Source organism: Pholcus phalangioides, unplaced genomic scaffold (genome assembly GCF_987345545.1).
Source record: "Pholcus phalangioides strain wild (caught in Gottingen) unplaced genomic scaffold, Ppha-v1.0 ptg000039l_1, whole genome shotgun sequence".
NCBI classification, from domain to species: domain Eukaryota; kingdom Metazoa; phylum Arthropoda; class Arachnida; order Araneae; family Pholcidae; genus Pholcus; species Pholcus phalangioides.
Genome location: NW_028301625.1, coordinates 3983101 through 4007031, shown reverse-complemented (window position 1 = coordinate 4007031; position 23931 = coordinate 3983101). Strand labels below are relative to the sequence as shown.

General features: G+C 36.5%; 1 protein-coding gene across 2 annotated transcripts in view; it reads left to right on the top strand.

The window, feature by feature from the left end:
* Window positions 1-2667: 2667 nt before the first annotated feature.
* The window catches only part of Fur2 (furin-like protease 2), a 162158-nt gene continuing 140894 nt past the window's right edge, over window positions 2668-23931 (top strand). The window contains exons 1-2 of one of the 2 annotated variants that reach the window (XM_089253426.1): window positions 2668-3205; window positions 21896-22000. In XM_089253426.1, coding sequence (XP_089109552.1) covers window positions 2981-3205; window positions 21896-22000 — 330 coding nt within the window. In that variant the 5' untranslated portion in view covers window positions 2668-2980. The remainder of the gene's footprint in view (window positions 3206-21895; window positions 22001-23931) is intronic. The other variant, XM_089253427.1, reaches the window with a different exon arrangement.

The following is a 23931-nucleotide window of genomic DNA, read 5'->3' as shown; positions in this document are numbered from 1 at the left end:
GCCCGGAACTAGAGGGGGACGAGAAGGTGCAACTGTCCCGGGCAGTAACATTTTGGGGTAGGAGTTTTAGCTGGGAACAAAGAACAGCTTTCTAAAATGATCGAATTTTAAAGTCGGGGGGGGGGGCAAAAATCCTATTCCCGACCATGCCGCAGCACTCCATTCCAGGGCAGGGGCATACGCATAATTGACCTTTGGAAGAGGCCAAAAAATTTTCTTCCCGAGCAGTTTGAGTAATCAACATTCAAAAAGCATTTAAATTAACAGAAATAGATCCAAATAGTATATAAAAGGTATTTTCTTTCACCGATACATTGAAATTGTTCCTAATTCTTGGTTAGCTTAGGGAGCAATGCATGAACCCCCTACGCCCTTCTCTTGCGTACGCCTCTTCCCTAGGATGCCATGCATAGGGATGAGTACTATATACAATTTTTTTTCCTCCAAGAATTTGAAATGGAAATAAATGTTCCAAAAATTAATTTGCAATAACATAATTTTTCATAGATTTATAGATAGATACATATTCAGACGCAACAACAGGCAAAATAACCAACGATGGGGCTGAAACAGGATGCCCGTAAAAAAGTATGGATGTTAATATATCTGCTATGCAGTAACCTCATATGGAGAGCGATGACCACGTGAAAGAAAAAAAAAATTATAAAATAATGTGCAGTGCCCACAAAAATAATTACGGTTGCGTCATCGAGGTGTATGGATAACTTCTTGCTTCATCTCATTAACGGTGATATTTTCTTTAGAAAGTATCGAAATTAGCTTCTTCGAATTATAGGCATGTATTTTTATTCAGAGTCCATATCTTGATTGAAGTATAATTACTTCAATCTTTACACATACTACGCAATAATATCCGAAACAACGGCTTGATACATGAAGTCATTAAAAACATATATCAGGAATTTTACTGTTTTGAGGATTAACGCTTTTATTTTATTGGAATCCTCCAATATTTCCAAACTGATTGATTTGGGATGAACAGGCTGGTAGGTTTACTAGTTGGCGAGATGTCACGTTTTCCGCTCAAAGGCTTTTCTTCTTTACCCTTCAAAACGCCTGCATTTGACTTTATATAGTGAAACAATGTATACAAAATATAATTAAAAATAAATAAATAAAACGATGTCTGAAAAGAGTATGCAACCTCACAAAAGAGGACTACGGTACTTACAAAAAGCAGTGAAATCACATCAAAAACATTTCATGTAAAAAATGAAACCACATCTCGAGATTCTTTACCCGTAAGAAACTGTGATATCTGATGTCGACCCACGTCTAATGTTGTTATTAGCTGTGACATTTTGATTCACAAATCACTCCAGGGTTCCCCACGTTTATAGTTGAAGAACATTTTGGGGGATTTGGGAATTACGCAACACGAGAATGTGTCGGCCGTGGTTAAGTTTTACTATTCACCATTGATTAAATTCCATCAAGTAATGTTTATGTAAGGATATGTGCATTTACAGCGTTTACTTAATTTCACATAATATGGTGAGGTAATAAGGTACGTTTGATATGTATTGCGTAGTTGCCAAGTTTCAAAATGTTCTTCAACTAAAACCTGGCTCTACATCAGACATCACAACTTTTTACGGGTAAAAAATCTCGCGATTTGGCTTCATTTTTAACATGAAATGTTTTTAATGGGATATATAATTAAAAGCAGAATGACTCAAAGGTGCACATGTATGCTATTTCTTGACAAGAAAAGCAAAAAGGATTTTTTGACTATTTGACATCAGCATTTTACAGGGAAATACCATGTGTAGAGGAGACATTGCTGTGCATTCCTCAACAACGACAGAAAATCAAACAATAAACCAAGGGCGTAGCGGGGGGGGGGGGGGCTTGGGGGTCTGGTTGCCCCCGAAATGTGAGAAAATGACCAAAAAAGGGAAAAAGATGACCAAATCTATTGTTCTATCACTTTGGTCCCCCCCCCCCCGAAATGAAAGTGGTCTCCCCCGAACGAAATTTCTGGCTACGCTCCAGCAAGAAACGGCATTTTTTATACTATTTACTAATAAATCCATGTAAACCACATAAATCTGTTTTCTCTGAAGTGAAAAATCCAATATTTTTTTAAATGGTGCCCCGGGCGCTGGATCAGAGGAGGCGCCGTGAATTCACCCTCTAACTGCTTTTTTTACATTACTCAGGGACGCAAAAATGCTTGCTTGACATGAGTATTAAGTTACGGCCCTGTGCAATAGCATTCAGGATGCCTTATTTGCTTAATACATTATAACCCTTGAAAAATTTCCCCTTCTGGATATTTCAATATTTCTGGATATTTCAAGAGAAACCAAAGATCTTTCGCCGCCCTTGACGAGAAAGTTGGTCAACCCTCTTTTCGAAGAAGAGATAACAGATTATCTATTTATTTTTTTATTTTTGCATTTAAATATTTTTTCTCGAAATCAAAACCTATGTATATCCAAGGTCATGGTCTTTGTTCTTATCAAGTTCCTGATCGGAACGTATGGAAATCAGTTGCTATACAGTGTGTGTGAGTAACCCAACCAATACCACACTATCTATCTCTAGTGTGGTGTTGGTGTAGTGACATTTGGTTGATTAGACTTTGACTACTTTTATTTTTTAAGTCACATCATCACCATCATCATCATCCAAAACATATGTATGAATTGCCTTATCGGCGCGCATTGAATGATGTTTACGAGAGTGGCTCTTGAGATTTTCCATCTCCAATTAATTTAAAAACATGGATATTCTCTATCCAACCGTTTTTCTAAAAAAAATCACCGATATTATTTATTTATTTTGACAGCAGATAAATATGATTGGCGTGGTTGTGAAGAGGCGGCTCAGAAACTGATATTTCAGATGTGCCATCGCATTTTGAGACTATCTGGCTATTCGGGAACTAAATCCTCATGGATTAGTGATTGTGATCGCATAGTTATTATACGAATTCCAGTTTTTTTTAAAGAAAATGAGAAGTCGCTATGAAGCCACGAAAAGTAAAGCTTCAACTATTTCCCGGAAATCGATGGCATTTGTGTTTAGGCGTGTATATATCTCATTCAATATTCTACTGATGCTGTCAGTAGTTAGTGCGGAACGAATCTATACCAATGAATTCGCAGTGCAGCTAAACTTAGACAATGAACAAGCTAGTCAATTAGCAAACAAACATGGCTTTGTTAACAAGGGTCAGGTAAAGTATAAATTTTCATTATGATCTTATTCATTTTTGCTTCATAATTGACTACGTAAGCTAAATATCAAAGCTTATTGACAATATGAAAACAAAAATAATAATTGAGCACCAGCCGAACTTCTTAAGAGCCAAGCATGTTTTTTCAATTTGTCAACAGCTAAAATGTTTTTTTTTTGAAGAAAAATTATTAAAACAATTTTTCCCCAACATTTCCTGGAAGTTAGTGACCAGTTTCCATGTTGGTAGTCACTCTGACATGATACAAAAGCCGCTACAGGCAAAATGCCGAACAAAGTGGCTGAAAAAAGATGCCCATAAAAAAAATATAGATGTCAAATATAATTAAACTTACAGCAACCCAAAAAAAGAGTAATTAATTATCACGAAATAGCTATTGTAAAATATAATGTACTGCCACTGCCCATACAAAATTATGGTTATCTATGTATGGATAGCTTCTCTATCCTAATATAAATATCAAATTTCTTTTTAAAAGTGTCAACTGTGGTAGAATTCATGACACCCATGGGTAAGCTATTCCATTTATTCACAATTTTATTGGAGAAAAATTCTGTGCGGCACCACAACCTGGTGATCCCACTTATGAATTCATACTGGCATGACTAGACAAATGCGACGCACTAGGTTGCCATGGCGATCAGAAAATCAGTATTGGTGCAGAAAATGTTCTTAATGTGGTTATTAAACTGGAGTTATGATGTCTAAAAGGCAACGTAAAATTTTTTAATTTCATTACGCTGGGCGGCATGTAGTTTAGATCCCCTTCAGAAAACCTAAGCCACTCCTCGATCCCTAAATCGGTGATCCTAGTTGCATCTGGAATATTACCTTTCGACTCGTAAGTGAAACAGGGGTTGTTTGAACCAAAATCAGCAACCATGCATTTGTAACGCTGAAAGTCGTGCTCCATTCATTTGCCAATGCTGCAGTCAGAAATTTTTTTGTCACTGGTCTTTATTGTATCAATTACACATAAGGTAAAAACAACCGTTGTTGATACTTTCAGGAATTGAAGTGCAGTTTTATATAAATCAGAAAAGAATTTTATGTAGGAAATAAACAAAACGGTACAACTTCAATATTGGTACCACTTCTCTTGACAACTTTTTCTGACGATAAGTCACCAAAGCAGACATAATGGCGCGGGGTTGTTGTATCTTTTAAATTTCTAAAATGGGTGATCCCAAGTAGTGCTAATTCTGTAAATTAGTTCTCAGTGTGTCTTTTCGAAATTTAAAACAGCCGTTTTTTTAAATTTGATCTTTTTTTCCATTGACAGGTATCGTTCCATTTGTTATCACTTTTATGCCCTGGTCCATTTATTATTTAAAAGTTGGTCCAGGTTTTATTTCTTTTATCAGTTTATTATTTAAAAGTTGGGGTTGTATTTTTAAAAGTGAGTCCAGGTTTTATTTTCAAAAGAGAGACCTGGTTTTATTTTTTTAGACATAGAATATTTATTTATTTATACAACAGTAAGGACTGTTATTTATTTAAACAAGTGGATACCTTATGTTGTTTTGATGTTTAGTCTAGATTTTTAGTATAGTTTTTATTATTATTATAGTTGTGGTTTTCATCAGTTATGTTTTCTATGCTGTGAGACTTTTTTTTTGGTGTTCCTAGCATCTGATGGTCTTGGCGACTTTTCGTTGGGCTATCAGATGTGTTTGGCACCAAAAATTGCCAAGTGGTGACAATATCGAAGCTGTTCCAAATATTTCCACAATAATGAAACTTAACTACATTTATCGATCATGTTGTCAATTATGAGTGAAATTATAAGGACATCATCCAAGAAACAGCTTTTGATATTTTAATATTTTTGTAAATTCCAGTAAGAAATTAGAAGGTCAGAAATGTACGCACATTTTCATTTCTTCTTTTTTACAGTGTATAGCACAATGTTACTTTATGCTAATAATTTTGTTTTGTCACTTCTATGTCACTGGATAGCATACCAATAAAAATATATCTACTTTCAACTACCTCATCAGTTAGGAAAATGCCACAGGGTACAGAGCTGCAAGAAAATAAACTTAGTGAAATTTGGCTATTGCATGGCACCAGTGTTTCGAAAAACGTATGTAGGTCATTCTCACAAAATTAGCCTAAATTGTGTCCCCAGCAGTTTACATTAAATATATCTGAAAGAAATTTTTTTTGTCACTTTATATTCCAGTTTCTGAAAAGTTGCCACTCAGTTTTTAATTTTTCCATCAACAGATTTTTGAAATTTGCTCGAACAAATTTTCATTTGTTAACACTAGAAGTCCCAAAGCAGAATATGCCAAAATGTGCGAAGTACGTCGCAGAACAACCAGTGCTGTTGCAGAACAATCTGGAAGAATTTTAAGAAAATGTAGAAAAACGCTATTATGTATATGCGAATTTTTACCGCAGAAGATTTTAAGTCAGCTGAGGGCTCGTTGCAGAACATCACAAAACATTCTGCTTTGGGGACTAGAAGGACCAGGGCAGTTAAATATGGTGTCTAACTATTATAAATTTAAAAACAAATCAGCCAAGATAATTTTAGTTATACTTAAAAGGACCAACGCCGATCAATAATTTGACCAGTAATGTTATAAGCACTTTCATAGCCATGCACAGCAAATATTTCCTCTCATCATGGTATCAGATTTCCTCTAATATAGATATAGCTCACTTTGGCTAATTGAAAGCATCCTTAACGATCACCTAATTACAAAATAAAAATACTAATATGGCCAAAAATGTAGGGATGCAAATCATTGAATCTTATCTGAAAGCTAGTAGAAATTTAACATGTGATTGCTTTTCTTCATTAATTTTTGCTGAAATACTGAAGAATAATAATACCTTGGTAGGTATAATAATAAAAGATAGAAAAGAAATTTTTCATGTGAAATTCATCAAACAACTTTATGTGAAATGTGTTTGATGCATTTACACATTAAGACGTTGCATTTTTTTTCTGGATAAGAAAAAGGAAAATATTCTAATGCTTTCAATGCATTGAAATATATAGTCTCAAAGTGAGAAAAATTTTTTGAAACCATTGAGTTTTACAACTAAACCAAGTATAGTGTTGATCACATGGCTTGAATTTCATGTGCATATCGTTCATTTGCCCATGTGCGTTTTTCACAACATTTGAAGTAGCCTCAAGAAATGCTTGATCGATTTGTAGGAAAAATAAATAAAACTGGTGATTTCCTCCTTGCTGAAATTAGCTATAAAGTTTAGCGACCTTTATTTGTTCAGCAAGCGCTGTACCAGTAAAGAGACAGCGATGTCAGGTCCCACTATGCAGTACCAAAATAATCAATTTTCAATCCGTAAAAAATCTTTAATGTAATGAAGGTACTGAAAAATGTAGAAAGTGTGATGTGCGAATACAATTGCAATTATAATTTTTAGAACGTAAATATTTTTTTATCAGTTGAAATGCAACATGGAACTTTTTGATAGGTATTATCCTCTTCAAACCTGAGCCAAAACAAGACTTTTCCTCAGTTAATCAGTTATTAACTGACCATTAAATTTTTTTTCAATTGATATGTGTTTATTGTATGTGAAAATGGCTTTTTCAAACAGAAAAAAAATAACGAAATTATTTAATTGATTAATGATCAAGTATAAATACAGGTACAAAGCCACAACAGGTGAAATGCCCAAGGAGATAGCTGAGAAAAAGATACCCATAACAAATATGGATGTCATATATTTCAAAAATACAGCAACCCAATTAAAAATGCAATTACAAAAACTAGAAACAATATACAGGCTGTTCTGTTAATGGACCGACAAACTCAAACTCAGAGGGTTCATTCAACAGTCTGAGTGCATATGTAATGTTGTATTTCATTTTTCAGTGCTGCCATCTATATTTCAGAAGTAAAGTGAGTGATATGTTATGATTAAATTTTGTGCTGTTTGTAGGTCTGTTGCTCTCTGTGGCGAGACTTTTTAACGGGGAGATCGGCTCGCATTCGTGCCTTGAAGTTGGAAACCACAGAAAACCAACTTCAACCGACCACCACTATGACGACGGTGGGGTTCGAACCTGGGTCCTCGCAATGCGAGTCTGTCACTATGACCACTCGAAGGTTTTGACATCATGCTGGAATGACAAAAAAAAAAAGTTCAGTAATAACTACAAGAAGATTTATTTGATTAATTATTACAAGAGTTGTTGGAAGTGATGGCTGCTGATGTCATTGCACAGTCTACAGCGATGTAAAAATGAGTCCCAGACGTGCTCGAAGATACCAGGTATGCTTTTGATGTCTGCCACAGTGACGACAATTCACGCTATGAGATCCACCGACGTGTCCACAGGCTTTGCATAAACGAGTGATTTAAGGCGACCCCATAGGAAAAAGTCACATGGATTGAGATCCCGCGAACGTGGAGGCCACGCCTCCACGTTCGCGTGGCAATGGTTCCTGCGCATGCAATTCACCTCCTTGGGTATATAACATCGAAGAGATTACACACCTCACAGGAAAAATATGCAGGGGCACCATCATGCATGACATGCATGAACTATCTGCTTGACCGTAAATCAGATGTATATCAGCGTATTCCTTGTTCGTGTAGTCAGCGATGAAGATACTCATTGAAACAGACAACTAACTGCTACACATCCTTACTACCGCAATAGCACTAATTTATGCTGTTCACACACAACGCATTATTCTACCCCAGTACATGCATTTCGCAACGCTGCTTATGTCAGATATGGTGAGCGAACCCATGAGTTTTTCGTGATTTTCATCCTCTCAACGTGGTTTGCAACACCATGTTGCATTGCAATTTTTGTTCCTCTTGATGCCTACTAATAACCCTCCAAGTTTGTCGGTTGATTAACAGTACACCCTGTATATACATGATAAAATATTATGCAATGCCCATAAAATATATTTATGGTTGTCTTATTCTAAGTATGGATAGCTTCTCGATTTACCCTAACATGTTTATCATATTTCTTTTAAAATGTGTCAGTTGTGTTGGAATTTTCTATCCCCAGGGGTAAGCTATTCCATTTATTAACAACCCTATTCAGGGCCGGGCTTGAGAATTTCCGGCTCGATGCTAGAAAAGTTTGCAGCCCCCTCAAAAAACATTTTATGCAGACACTCCCCAACTTATAAACTTTTTGAGTTATGAACATAAATCTCCAAGAGGAAACAATTGTTCAGAAAGAACTCATTTTATTACTTTCATTATTTGAAGAACACGCTGATAGTTGAGATCGTAATCAATGGAGCCCAGAAGTTAAGGCACTAAAAATGGTCGGAATATATATAGGCACTCTCTCTCTAGAAAAAATTCATTTATAATTTATGGAAAGAAAGAAAGATAAAAACTAAGGTATTAATCCTTTGAGAGATTTTCAAAGTTTTCCTGGTCCGCATTATAGCTGTCACATTGGAAGTAAAAGCATGTTTAGAACCCAAGATATTTTGAGGTGAACAAAATAAAGCAGATCAAGTTTGACGAGATATCTGGGTGATTGCCGCTGTAAGGTTTCATGATCCAAAAACTAGCTGAAAAATTAGTTGCACTTAATCTGTCTACTGTTTCAATTAGAGTTTATGATAACTGTATTATTATCCAAGTTAAATTGATTTCAAGCTCAAAATAAAGTATTTGAGGTCTCTCGGGTTATTTCCAGGGCCATCCTTACCAGACGCAGAGCCCAAAGAGAAAATGATCTGTGGGGCTCCTTCGAGGTGTGAATAATTCTTGTTTATTTGATGTATTATTTGGAATAATCACTGTCGTTTCTATAGTTGAAACACAGCTACCTTGTTCTATATTGTAGTAAAAAAAATTAACCTTTTTATATAACCACACGTGCGAGACTTCTTCAAAGGTGGGGCCCTGTGTGGCAGCAACTGTTGCACACCCCTGAAGGTATCTGGTCAGTTTAATTGAATATCAAAAAATATATATGTAAAATGAATAGCCGTGGTTGTTTTCAGTGCATTTATGGTGCAAAAACACACACACACAAAATCAAAACAACATGGGGCCCTCCTGAGCTCAGTCTTCTACTCTGCCTTGGGTGAGTCATGACATCAACTGATGACCTCTTGGAACAGTCATCGGTCAACTATACATTTACAATGCAGTCTAATGCCTGAGCGAGACATAATGTGAAGCATGTGGAGAAGCAAAAATTTCGAATTTTTCTCTGCTTTTCTAGCATGGGCTGCATTCGTCTGAAATACCACGACTAACACCCATGGCCCCCACAATGGTGGGGTTCACAGGGCTCCAGCCAGGGGGCCTGGGATGATTCTTACTTTTTTTTTTCATACAATAAATTCACTTCTCTCTCTTTGGGGCCCATGACAAATTTGACAAGTAGACCCGTCAAAGATCCCAGCCTGGGGGCCCTGCTGCAGGATGTGGGGGGCATGCTAACTCTATCCAGTCAAAGTAAAGTTAACTCATGGCAACACCAAGTTCATTATATCTTAGATCACTTATTTGCGTTTAAATGGAGCTGCTGGAAGTGGGGGAGAACTTTCTGATGAAAATTAATACTGAGAGTTGAAAACAATTTATTGTTTCTCAATGCCCAAAATATCCAATTTTTGCATATTATGGCCTCTGAAATGCACCAATAAACTTAAAATTATGTTAAAATAGACATTTATGGCAGAAAAAGCTAAAAAAAAGACACTGTTATAGAAAAGCTTGAAAATAGGCAAAAAAAGTCATTTATGACATTTTTCTTTAACTTCCGGGCTCTAGTAATCAAACATGATATATTGAGAGGGAATTGGATTTTAATTAATTCAATAAAATTTATAAATGATTAATAATTGAAGTGGTCCACCTGCTTACACTTTATCGTGGCTCGAATCATATTGAATGGACATACACATTTCTGATTTACTTTTATCATCTTATGTTTTATCTTTATCAAATATATGTTGGTATTTGATAACTTTGATAATTTTTTGAATCTTTTATTGCTTTATGTAAATAATAGAAGTAAAAGAATCAAGTACTGGGATTCACAAAAATAAAGGAAAGCATTCTGAAACACATTAGAACCGTATTTGAAAATGTAGATTAATTTGAAATTACTAAAGTATATTCCACTTAATATATGTTCCCACTTAGAACGTTTTCTCGCTTAGTACGACTTATTTTCGTAATCCTAACTTTTACTAACACTTATCAAAATTTCCCATTTCAAGCGTTTTTCCACCTACGTTTTTTTATGATGAGTTTTTGGAAAACGCTATAAGTAAGACACTGTATATAAGCTCTTCAATATTATTACTTGTTTAAAATCAAGAGTTACTTGGCACAAATAAAATCCAAAATTGCATTCTCAATATTTGAGAATATTCTAATTCCAAATTAAAAATAACGTCCTGGTAGGCCTATAGGTTGTCGAATATTGACAATACTAGCTGCAATCAGCCTAAACCTCAGATATAATTTATTTAATAGTAGGCAAACACATTGTCTTATCAGAGAATGAATTACCAAGCAACATCGCCTACATCTTAAATTTTCGGATCTTTGTGCTCTTAAATGTTTTTATGCATGAACTGTCTGTTCATGAAGCATAATATCTCTAATGTGGGTACCATACTAAATGAGTAATTAGATTGAGGGAAAAAATCAGTAAGAGACGTCTTACTTTTTTTTTGGAAGTTCAGTAGTAAAAATTGTCAAAATTTAGAATTTATATCATCGTGGTTAAGAGATAGGTCGCAACTAGTTATGGGGAACGGAGAATTCTCTGGTTGGACAGGCGTCACAAGTGGAGTTCCTCAAGGAAGTGTCCTTGGCCCCATACCTTTTTCACTTTTTATTGATAAACTCGATCAGGGTATCGATGGGATTGCTAGCAAATTCGCAGATGACGTGAAGCTAATGGGGGTAATGGGGAATCAAAACGATAGGGAGTTGCTCCACACCAACTTAATCAGGATTGCAGCATGGGCAAATGAATGGAGCATGACGTTTAGCTTTGATAAGTGCATGGTCGCTCATTTTGGTTTGAACAACCCGCGGTTCTCTTACGAGTTGAATGGTGGTATCCCGGATGTAACTAGGGTCACCGATTTGGGAATTCTCATTGAAGAACGGGTTAGGTTTTCTGAACATTGTTCAGCGGTGGTCAAAAAAGCGAATAGAATGCTTGTGTGGTCTCATTTTCAAAAAGGTCTCTTCGCGTTCTCCCAAAGTCATTCTTCTGCTTTTTCGAGGCTTAGTTCGTCCTGGACTGGAGTATGCTGTACGGTTTTGGAGACCATACCTACAGAGGGACATAGACTTGGTTGAAGGGGTGCAGAAAAGAGCTACGTGTGTCCTTATTGGCACACGTGGCTTTAGTTATGAGAGAGACTTCATTTTTTGAATATGTTTACATTGGATGAACGCAGGTGTCGAGGAGATATGATCAAAGTGTTCAAAATTTTCAATGGGATGGATAGGATGGACCATAAACTTTTAGTACACCGCCAATTGATTGCTTTTACAAGGGGACACCAGTATCGATTGGTGAGGGACAATGCAAGGTTATGGTGTCGCAGGGAATTTTTCTCTAATAGGGTTGTTAATAAATGGAATAGCTTACCCCCCGGAGGTAGTAAATTGTAACAGAATCGACACGTTTAAAAAGAAATACGATAAATATGTTGGGGTAAATCGAGAAGCTATCCATACTTATAATAAGACAGCCATAAGTATTCTTTATGGACATTGTTTAATATTTTATCACGTGTATATATTGTTTATAATTTTTTATTAATTGCATTTTTAATTGGGTTGCTGTATTTTTGAAATATATGAAATCTATATTTTTATGGGCATCTTTTTCTCAGCCACCTTGTTGGGCATTTTGCCTGTTGTGGCATTGTATTTGTATATACATTGTATATCCATCTTCCGGAATATATGAGAGAATGATTCAGATGGTGGTGTTTATGACTGAAAAGTTCTCAAGCCTCCGTAAAGAAACACCATGACAGTTCAGAGGTTCTCAGGAAGGCATGCAATTAACACTCTGAAGGACAGTAAAAGTTGCCTTGGTCCGGGCAGTCATCATCTAGAGATGTCCATGCTACAGGCTACTATCAACAGTGGAAGCACCGGCAGATGAAACTACAAACATTCACCTTGTGTTCACTATTGGTACCCCCAGACCAGATGGTAACTCAAACGAGAGGGGAAGTTTTCAAGGGGAAATTTTTTTTTTTTGTAATGTCCTCTTTCATTTGATGCCCTAAACATGTTTGTTTTTTTTTTGGTTAATATACTCCTGTTATTCTGTAGCTGGGCTGGAAGAGTCCAGTGACAAAGTTCTGACGTTCATTCATTCAGTCCGGTTATTTTTTAATGGCAGAAAGAAAAGCCTGACTTTTTTCAGTGATGAAGAGTGCGACCACCTGCATACATTCTTTTCCTCTTCAAAATAAGCTAGCCATACCTAATAACACTAAAAATGATATTATAGGGGCTTTAAACTGAAAGCCTCTTTTCAAAATCAGTAATAGTTTAACGGGAAAAAATTAAATTTTAATTAAAAAATTTTCCAAAACATATGCTGAGAAAGGAAAGGGTTTCTTTTGGGAAAATTGCGGCCCCTAAAATTTTGTGGCCGGTGCTACCGCACCTTTTGCAACCCCTAACTCCGGCCCTGACCCTATTAGAGAAAAATTCCTTGGGACACCATAACCTAGAATTGTTCCTTACCAATCGATAATGGTGTCCCCTTGTAAAAGCAGTTGATTGATGATGTATTAATAATTCATGGCCCATGCTATCTATTCCGTTGAAAATTTTGAACACTTTGAACATATCTCCCCGACACCTGCGTTCATCAAAGGTAAACTTAATTGAAAATAAAGTCTCTCTTCATAACTCAAGCCCTGTATGCCAATAAGGACACGCGCAGCTCTTGTCTGCACCCCTTCAACTAAGTCTATGTCCCTCTGTAGGTATGGTCTCCAAACACTTATGGCATACTCTAATCCAGGACAAACTGAGCCTTGAAAAAGTGGTAGAATGACTTTAGGAGAACGCGAAAAGACTTTTTTGAAAATGAAACTGAGCATTCTATTCACTTTTTTTTGACCACCACTGAACAATGTTCAGAAAACTTAGCGTCACATCAATGAGAATTTCCAAATCGGTGACCATAGTTGCATCCATTATAGTGACACCATTTAACTCGTAAGAGAAACGTGGGCTGTTCAAACCAAAATGAGCAACCATGCACTTGTTAATGCTAAATGTCATGCTTCATTCATTTGCCCATGCTGCAATCCTGTTTAAGTTGGTCTGGAGCAACTCCCTATAGCTTTGATTCCTGACTACCCCCATTAGCTTCTCGTCATCTGTGAATTTGCTAGCAATCTCATTGATATCTTGATCAAGTTTATTGATAAAGAGCAAAAAAGGCATGGGGCGAAGGACACTTCCTTGAGAAACTCCAATATTGACGCCTGTCCTATCAGAGAATTTCCCATTCACCATAACCCGTTGTGATCTATCTGTTAACCATGATGCTATCCAATTCAGCAAGTTGTCCCAATCCCAATCAAGGTAAACAACATCCACATTTTTGCCCTTACCCAAAGCCTTAGTCACGTGATCATAGAAGCAAAGAAGGTTAGTTACACATGACTTTCCTTACGAGATGGAGCTCATCAAATTCACTAGACAATAATTGGACACAGCTTCTCTACTACCCTTTTTAAATATGGGAAATCAAAATGTCAAAGATGCCGCTGTACTCTAATTTACCTGGGTCCCGGGACCCAGTGTATTCAAAAAATCTGGGTCCCTTTTGAGTGAAAGTGGGTCCTCTCGAAAAAAATTATTTTGAAAAAAAGTATGCCCCATAATTCACTGGTATATCTATGAATTTGTTCCTAGCATGCCGCAGGTCTCTTCTCGACGCCTGGCAGTCGATTGGTTAGGGAGCTAGCCTCTCACTGTGCAGGTCTGGGTTCAAATCCCAGTTCGGGCATTGATGTTTACTAACACTAACAAATTCCCTGGACGGATCATGCTGATCCCTTGGGAATACGTGAGGATCACGTTATTAAAAAAAAAATCACCTGCTTATATCTCTTCCTTGAGACAAAATGGTGGGCCATGTTCAGGGTAGGAGGAGGAGGAGGTATCTCTGTGAACAGGCCTGTCATTTGGGGGATCGGGGCCGTTGCCGCCCCCCCCCCCCAGCTTTTGATTCAAATAAATAATTTTGTGAATCAAATAAATACTACTTATACATTATTCGATCAAAATGGATTAAAAGCTGAATAGTTATGATTTTTTTAAATGGGATGATTCTTTTTGAAACAGTGTATATATTTTTTTAATATAAAATATACATTTTAATGAAATATAGCGTAAAAGCTGAAGGAAAAACTTTATAATGATTTGATATTCTTCAAGATGAAATCTTGACCTTCCAAAATTTCTTAAACTGGTTATATGTATATGCGTATAGATATAAACACACATCTGTTGTACACTTTTTATAACAGATGGGTGTTTAAAAATGTCTTTTACACCATTTATATGTAATGCTGATTTCTCTTATTAAATTATTTAGATAATCACTGATATTTAAAACAATACCCATATTGTGTATAACATTAGAATATATCTAGCAATCAAAATACATACTGAATTGTAGGACTAAATTGTCCTTTAATTTGGCAGTGCTGGCTTGTATATGATGCTTATGAAACTCCTATAACTGTGGTCAGATGGCAAAATGTCACAAGTCACTTTTACTTTTCCCAAAAAGATGAGTCGTTTGCATTCTGGAGTCTTTGTCGTCAAAATTTTGGAAGGTGACAAAACTTCGTCCATCTCTTTCGGTTTATGAGGAACCAACAGAGGGAAATTGCAATAAGTCAAAAAGCCACAGTATCACATTTTTACAAAATATTGTTTACAAATTTGCCCTCATGAAATTTTGAAAAAGTGACTTATTACATTTTGCCATCTGAGCACAGAACTTATTCTTGGTGCAAAGGTAAGAATGGCTAAGTTTGACTATGATATAGTATGACGTATTTGCTAGCACTCCTCATGTATGGTTTTTCAATTCAAGCTGCATCTAAACGTGCAAAACAATGATTTGCGTATCAAGTCCTACCAGTTCTGCTTTGATTGAAAATACTCTTTAAAAAACTGGATTTATACAGCCTATGCCATGAAATTTTTAATTGAGAATAAATGAGTTCGTTTGGTATGAGATGCTGCACAAAAAATGATTTGTAATGAAATTCTGGACAGATTAGAAAATTTAAAATATCAAAATGTGACTTTTCTCAGTAGTTACAATTCAAAATATAAAAACATGTTAACCTACATAAAAGTAAGTGTTTTGTTATTTAACATATCCATCAGGTTAAAAAAAATATTTGACATCACTGAAAATAAGTTTTTGACTGTTTTAATGCTGAGCTAATTTCCGAGGTCAAAAACCTAACCACGATGCTCTATCACACATATTTAGAATAAACAGCCCTATTTCACCGAAGTATTCATTTAGGTTTTTGATGGTTTAAATCAGTTTTTGATGTCAAAATCCGGTCTAGCAGTAAGGACCAAACTGCTTCCAGAAATATATAAATATATCTGCCTTTTGCAACTGCAGGTGCTCACAGTGAACAATTTCAAGAGTTTTTAAGTTCTTCAAGTTTAGTCAAATTCATGAAAATGGAGAAAAACCACCATTAACTTTTAAACATAAACAGGGTAGCATATTCCCCAGGGGTTCCACAACTATTTTTACAGTTTGACTCTCGCAAAATGACCATTCCTAGTCTCATCAGTGGTATTCTACACTCATTGCCATAAAAATTTGCGCACCCAGAAGAAGTCGTCAAAATAAAACGAAATTTTACACATGTAAGTACTACGTTGATATAAGTAAGTGATTAGAAAATCCAAGAAAAAGGATCATTTATTGCAGAAAAAAGTACAGATGAACAGAAGTTTTAGTACTCTGTTGGTACTAAAGTAGTTTAGTACCCCTTCTAGCGCGAATGCACGATGCGATACAAGCGGGCATTGAGGCATACAAGTTCCGTATGATGTCCTGAGACATCTCGTTCCACAGTTGCTGTAAATGCGCCTCTAGTTCGACCAACCTTGTAGGGTGTCCAATTTGCCGTCCCAAATGATCCCAGATATGCTCAATTGGTGACAAGTCTGGGGATGGAGCAGGCCAGGGAAGGGTGGTAATGTGGCGGAGGCAGTCTTGTGACATCCTTGCTGTGTGTGGCCTAGCATTGTCTTGTTGAAAAATGGCTCCTGGGAGCCCTGCCATGAGTGGCAACACATGTGGCTGAAGGATGTTATGGACGTACCACTGGGCTGTCATTGTGCCATGGATCAATATTAGAGGTGGCCGTGTATCGTAAGCAATGGCACCCCATACCATGACACCAGCTGTGGGAGTGGTGTGTCGCTGTAAAGTGAAGGCAGGATTGAAGCGTTCACCACGGGGCCTCCACACACGAGCATGATTGTCATCACTGCTCAAGTTGAATCTCGATTCGTCGCTGAAGACGACCTGGTTCCATTCCGTTGCAGTCCAATCCTGTCGTGCTCGACACCACTCCAAACGGAGGCGTTGGTGGGTGGGTGTCATTGGCGGCACACGTAATGGGCGCCGCGATACCAGATGTCCTTCAGCCAGGCGCCTTGCGATGGTTCGGGAAGACACAGGGGCCCGTAGTGAAGCTGCTGCCTGTGTCTGGATAGCGGCCAATGAGGCAGTTGGCTCTACGCGTGCGTTTCGGATGATGTGGCGGTCTTCTCGACGACTGGTCTGTCAAGGGCGTCCTGAACCTGGTCGCCGTATAAATGATGTCTCTTCTGTCCACTGGTCCCAACACCTCCTCACAGTAAAATCAGAACGGCCTAGTTGACGAGCTACTCGCCGAGCTGACCACCCAGCTTCCATCATCCCGATGATTCTTCCCCTATCGAACTCTGACAACTGCTCATATGGTCTTCAACGCCGCCGTAACGGCATGTCTACCTCAGCATTTCCTTTGCAAACGATTAAATACACTCCAGCAAGCTCTGCTTACCTGTTTTATACTCCAAGGAGAACGAAGTTCAACGCCCTCTAGTGGCATTACGCAATGCGCAATCATTCTGCATTTCTAATCATTTGCATATCTGCCCGACATGTACCTTCAGGCCAACTTTCGTTTTGATCCCACAATTATTTCTTGGTGCGTAAATTTTTATGGCAATGAGTGTATTATGTTCTCCGATGAAAAAAATTCATTTTTGATGTGCCAGATGGTTTCTATTCATACTGCATGATTTGAAGTCTGCAATGCAGCAGTTAATGAGCCGTCAAATAGGTGGGGGTTCAGTGATGGTTTGAGGAGCATTTTCTGCCCAAGGAAAGACATGTTTTTTTGCCCTCAAGGATGAACTCAAAAAGCTACGTAGAACTTTTGCTGGATCAATGTGATATATATGTTGCCCAAAGTGTGGCCAATTCGAGAGTTCTGGTTTAAGTCTGATTTGCAGAAATGATTTGGGCTCTGCTGGCCAATTTGCAAAGTAGCTGGAGATCCCTACTACTACTTAATCGTACATGCGCCTCATACACATTCCTCTTCGGAATTTCTAACGGATTGGCACATGCCAGAATGTGTGGTCTTAATGTATCTATGTTGTACAGTTGCGCTTGTTTCGTGTTCATACTGCCATATGTCTTCCATTTTCTGAAGTAAAGATGGAAATGCTGGAATTTTTATGTTATGTCAGTGTCATGTTATAGCTCTGCTTGCTCAGGCTGTAGGTCCAGCTGGAGATCCCTGGCCAATGTTCGATGTGCTGATGTAAAATGGTCCGGTAGGTCCCAAATCCATTTTTTTTTGTCATTGCTAACATGTTATTCATGGTTATATATAGTAGCTGTACTGGATTAGCTCTATGTGACGAAGAGAAAGAGAAGTTTGAGAAAAAACTATTTATGTAATAATGTGTGTAGACAGTTTTTTTGTCGAATTTTGAAAAAAAAATTATCACATCGTTACTGCAATATGATGGGTTGCCATAGCTAACGTGGGCATAATTATCATAAAAAAGTATGTCAAATACTGATGATCCTAAATCATGCATTTTCTTTTCGGGCTTTGGTGAGGGATCTCCAGCAACTTTGCAAACTGGCTGGCTGAAGCCTGAAACTGAGACATTGGCCAGCTCAATTTACAACAACCTGGCTAATCAATTTACAAATTAGAAAACAGTAATTGTGATGAGATTCGGATCAGCAAAACAAAACAGTGATGTTGGCGAGGAAGATCTCAGGTATTTAATGCCTAATGTGAATTGCAGGGGAGGGAGCTCTGCGCCAAAATTAACATCTTTTGCCAGATACCCGAAATATAAAATTTTGCTTTAGTATGCGTGAAACTTTGGAGAGGATAGCAAAAAATTTTTTTCCTGTTTGCCGCAAAAATATTCTTTCAGAGAAGAGCATGTTTTATTTTTCTGTACTCTTCAGCAGCACCACCTCCCATCTTCTGTAGTCATACTATCTCTCTGCCTTGAAAAAATAGAGGTCTCTTTTGGAAAGTAGTTTGACTACACTGTAAAGTACAGTGTTGGGGAAAAAATTTGCAGGCTAACCGCATGTGCTTTTCATGCTTTGTAAGCACTACAGAGATATTTTTACATTTGAATGAAAATTTTCAGTCAAAAATATTTAATCTTTATTTACCCGTCGCAACTTTACCCCAAGACAGTTTATTTTTTTTAAGTGCTACAAGCATGTTGAACCAATAATCCATCTGGTCTCTCGTTTAAAGAGTTCCCGGAAGTCCAGAAAAGTTTGCGAAATTAGAGAGAAGGTATCAAATTTTTTTTTTTTTGAATTTTCTTGGCAAGTTCCCACTCTCGACTTTGTCCCCGAAAATTGGATTGGGATAACTGTGGCCCTTTATTTAAACTACCAGGCCCTCATCAGGCTTTCCATTGTAAAACTCCAGATAATGTCCTCGATCGTGCAACTGAAGATGGTTTGCAATGGTCTTTCAGCTTTAAAGTGCAAATGTTAGTCAGTTTCCGTTTAAAAAAAAAGTCGCCACTGGAAGCAGCAAAAATTACTATAGTCGATTGTTATTGCATCAAATCCTGATGTCTCGTGAAAAACATTTTCATTCCGGGAGTAAAAGAGCAAGTCTGCCGAATTACGGATGCTAATTTAGAAACTTTTCAGAACTATGAACGTTAAATCACCAATGTTGCCAAATTACGAGTATCAAATCGCCAATCTCGCCAAATAACGAGTGCTGAATCGCCAAACATCGTTTTGATTCTTTGAAATTCTCTCCCATTTTGTAACAATTTCTTTCAGAGTATAAAAAAAATTGAAAACTTACAGAAAATTTTTAGCCTATTTAAATTGCTGCCGTTTCAGACATCAAATAGTGTCCTCAGTATGCAAAAAGTGTGTCATCTTAAATAGACTGGTGTGAAAAATTTTGACAGCCGCTCTTTCAAACATGGTGTCAAAAGTCTGAAACACCAAAAGCAAAAATCAAGCTGATGAAAAGATGTTTGATAACAAAAGACAGTGTAGTTGTTTTATTTTGAAAAGGGGTGAGGGTTAACAAAAAAAATATTCTTGTAAGTTAATTTTGCTGCTCCAATTTATAAATATCTGCTCAGAATCCCGAGTTTTGCTGCTTCAAAACTGCTCCAAAATGGACTGTCACTTCCCATCGCTGGAATTAAGTTGCTATGGATAATTGAAAATGGTAACAAATGTTTTTTAAACTAATTTGTTGAAAGTTCAATCCACTGGTTTTAAACAACATTTTCAAAATTTTTCTAAATTCATAAGTGAAACTAAAAATTTCTGTATATATCAGAAATGATGCAAACTTATCGTCAAATGCAGCAAATTTTGAAGGGGGACTTGGGGGTCTGGTCTTCCCCCCCCCCCCCTCAAAATGTGAGAAAATGACTGAAAAAGTGTAAAAGATCGCTAAATATATTGTTCTGTCACTTTGCTCCCCTGAAATACAAGTGGTCCCCTCTGAACAAAATTTCTGGCTACAGTCCTTGTATGCTATTTAAAATGATGTTTTTTTCACTTCACCTTGAAACAGGTTTTTTAAAACTGCTATATGTTAAACCAATAATTCATCCCATATCCACCCTCACCGCTTTCTGGGAAAGAGTTGCAGGAACAAATGATGCAGAACTGCAAATAATGGCTGAGTCATAACTAATGGAGGGAGTCCGATCGGGTGTGCAGGACACATAATTCATCCACTTAACAGGTCCTTCAATATTACGTAGGGGTGCAAAAAAACATGCGTGCCCCAGCTGAGTTGCAACACTGAAGTGGGCTATACAATAGTGCAGGCTATTTACAAAATTTCTCAGCTGAAGAGAACGTTTTCTTTCCTGCAGGATACACATAGCAAATTATAATACATTCACAGCTACCTATTTGCATTCACAGTCATTGTTCTGACTGAGATTGCACATGAGCTTCTATGAAAATCGTCCAGGTGTTTTTTGTTCTCAAATTTGTCATCCCCAAAAGTTTTCAGCCCGTGGCAGTTGCCCCCAGGGCCGTCTTAAGAGCATCATGGACCCCCATACAAAGTGGTTTTTCTGAGGCCCTACCTGGCAAATTCCAGAAAATTTCAACCATATCACATTTTTGTTAACCCTTCTCCTGAGTCCTCCGGGGCCCCCAAAGCAAAATGTACCAAAATCTGTGACGTGTGTCGCAGAACAATCAGTGCTGCTGCAGAACAATTTGAAAGAAAAAGTGCAGAGAACACCATTATGGGGATTTTTTCAGCAGAACATTTCCAATAAGCCAAGGGCTCGTTGCAGAACAATGAAAAACATTTTTTTGGGGCCCGGGCCGTGCCCGAGTGGGCCCATGCATCAAGGTGGCACTGTTGCCCCTTATGACTCCCTGTAGTTCCGGCTCTGCCAGTCAGTCTTGTACTTGAAATATTATATGCCTGAATCAGTATTTTAAATGCCAGCATCAAGTATGTGTGTGGTTTAAGAAAAAGGTATGTGAGAATGTTTTTACATGCTTTGGACATGTCAGACAATATATTTTTTCCTGCCCTTGTCCACAGAATATCGCAACATGTAAAGAGAGCTCTACAAAATGGGAAGGTAGAGACTTAGACCAGTGTTTTTTCTAAACGTTTGTAATTGTCATTGTTATGCTAATAGTTAGGCTTTAGAGATGTTATTTTCTTAGCATGCAATAAATACATTAGGAAAGAGATGTTAGCCTATACAGACACAAACCTTTAGAGAGAAACGTTTGTTGTCTCCTCTGGGAATCAAACTTGGGTTCTCTTTCCTAGTGGCACAACCTGGTGTATTTATTAACATACTTGCCCAGCAACCGTTCTAAAGGTGACATTAGCAAAAATAATACAGATTAATCTCACTTGTTTCGTTTTCTCATTCAGTTTGTTACCTAGCAAAGACTTTATGCCCGGTATAGTTTCTCATTGTTTTTTCTATACAATAAGTATTTATTTTTTAGTATTAGAATTAAAGTTATTAGCTTTTTTGCACATGACTCTGTTTGCCAGTTGTAATCTATATGCTGCATATAGTATTCCTGCAATCATTATTTACAAAAATATATCATTTACATAGATTGGCAACTTGGAAGGATTTTATTTATTTGAGCATCATGCTCTGGAAAAAAGATCGCTAGATGCTAGTCATATTCATCACAGTAAACTAAGAAAGGATTCAGATGTGAGTATTTATTTCTTGTGTTGCACTCTGTGATTAACATTAAAGACATAGTTTTTCAAATTGAAATTATTATTCGAAATAATAAATAGAAAATTTCAGATTACAGACACAAGTGAGTAAGTATTAAATGCAGAAACATGATTATAGAATAAAAAAGTCAAAATTATGTTTATTAGTGGTCGAGGAGTAAAAATCTTACTTTACCATGTCTAAACAATGTTTTAAAGAAATTTATTCATCTAAATTCTGTGACAAATATAAATTATATGGATATATTAAAGTAAAAAATAAAATATATATCAGAGTAGAGAGGAGAAATATATATAATCAAAGAAAGCAACTGAAGCAGCTAGTGGAATTAGCAGCCTTATACAAAATGGGATAATGGTGCGTATAAAAAAAATGATTGCCAAGAAATAAATATATGCATTTTAACCACCAAAAAATTCCATATCTAAAAATCAACTGCAATATTTGAAATGGTTAAATTGAAACAAATTGTTAGTTGAAAAATCCTGACATAATCTATTGTAGATTTTAGGTGCTAATTAGAAGAAATGTTTACTAAATATTTTCTTTTTCTGTAATGGAATTTCATAGATTTCACTGGGTCTTCTCAAAGACATTTTGTTTTTTGTAGAATATAAAATATAAATATTTATTTTTGTGCAGGAAGAGGACTAATTTGTAGAAAACCAATTGTGGTACACCTAGAAAATAATTTATAGTAGTATCATTATTTGAAATTAAATAGTGATGAAATTTAAAAACTTTTTTTTTTATATTTATGATCATAAGTAGATTAGTTTTTTATAGTCACATCCCCAAATTGTTATTCCCTGTTGCGGTGATGATTGAACCTAAGCATAGTATATGGAATGGTAGTTTGTAGAAAAGAATTATTAACAACAATTTGTTATGTGATAACATATATAGGAAATATCTAAGCTTTTTAGTTAGATGTGCAATACAGGTTTTTCATTTCAAATTTGAATCAACATAAATTCCAAGATATTTCCACGAATATACTTTATCAAATTCAGGACAGTCACAACTTTGTTGAGTACAGTTAGCAGTGTGATTTTAGTTCGTAATTGAAACTAATTTCCCATTATGCTGTAATGAATAAATTTGGTTTTACTCATATTTAATTTCATGTATTTGAGAACCACTCATTTATAACTGAGTGATCTTCCTCAGGTTGTTTTTTAAGTGTATGAAGATCATCACAAGAGTAAAATATAACTTAGTCATCTGCACATGCTATAATTTTGCCATGTATTTTTGATAAGTGAAAATCATTAATTAAAGTAAAAAAGCAAAGGACACCGAGTATGGAACCCTGGGGAACTCCCGTAGTGATAGTTGAATTTATATTATCAAAGGCTTTTGAAATATGAAGAAAGACGGAAACAGTATATTTACTCAAGTTACCATTATTGTAAACTAACCAAGTTTAAAAGATGTTTTGCATCTTGCTAAGTTTTGTTTGCTAAGATGTTTGCTAAGTTTTGCATTTTTCTGAAAAATCCATACTATTTAGGAGCAAAAAATTTAGTACCATTCAAAAAATTGACAAGTCTTTTTTTAAACTCCATATTATTGTTACTGAAGGCTTTAACAAATTTTGCGTGCATACCGTCATAATCAGATGTAGACCTATTACAGACTGAGCTAATAATATTGCATGTTTTATATAATTCAATGGAGTATAAGAAAAACCACTGCGGTGTAGGTTTAAGATATTTCCTGTAATTGAAAATACACTGGTGTAATAAATTAAGAGAATTTGCACTTGGTCGATTATCTCTAGAACTACTGTACCGATTTTAATGAAATTTGATATGTACATACATTGATACAATACAAAACAAATAACCATTTAATAATTGTAATATACGCACGCGCATGATCGTGCGTAACACTCGTTT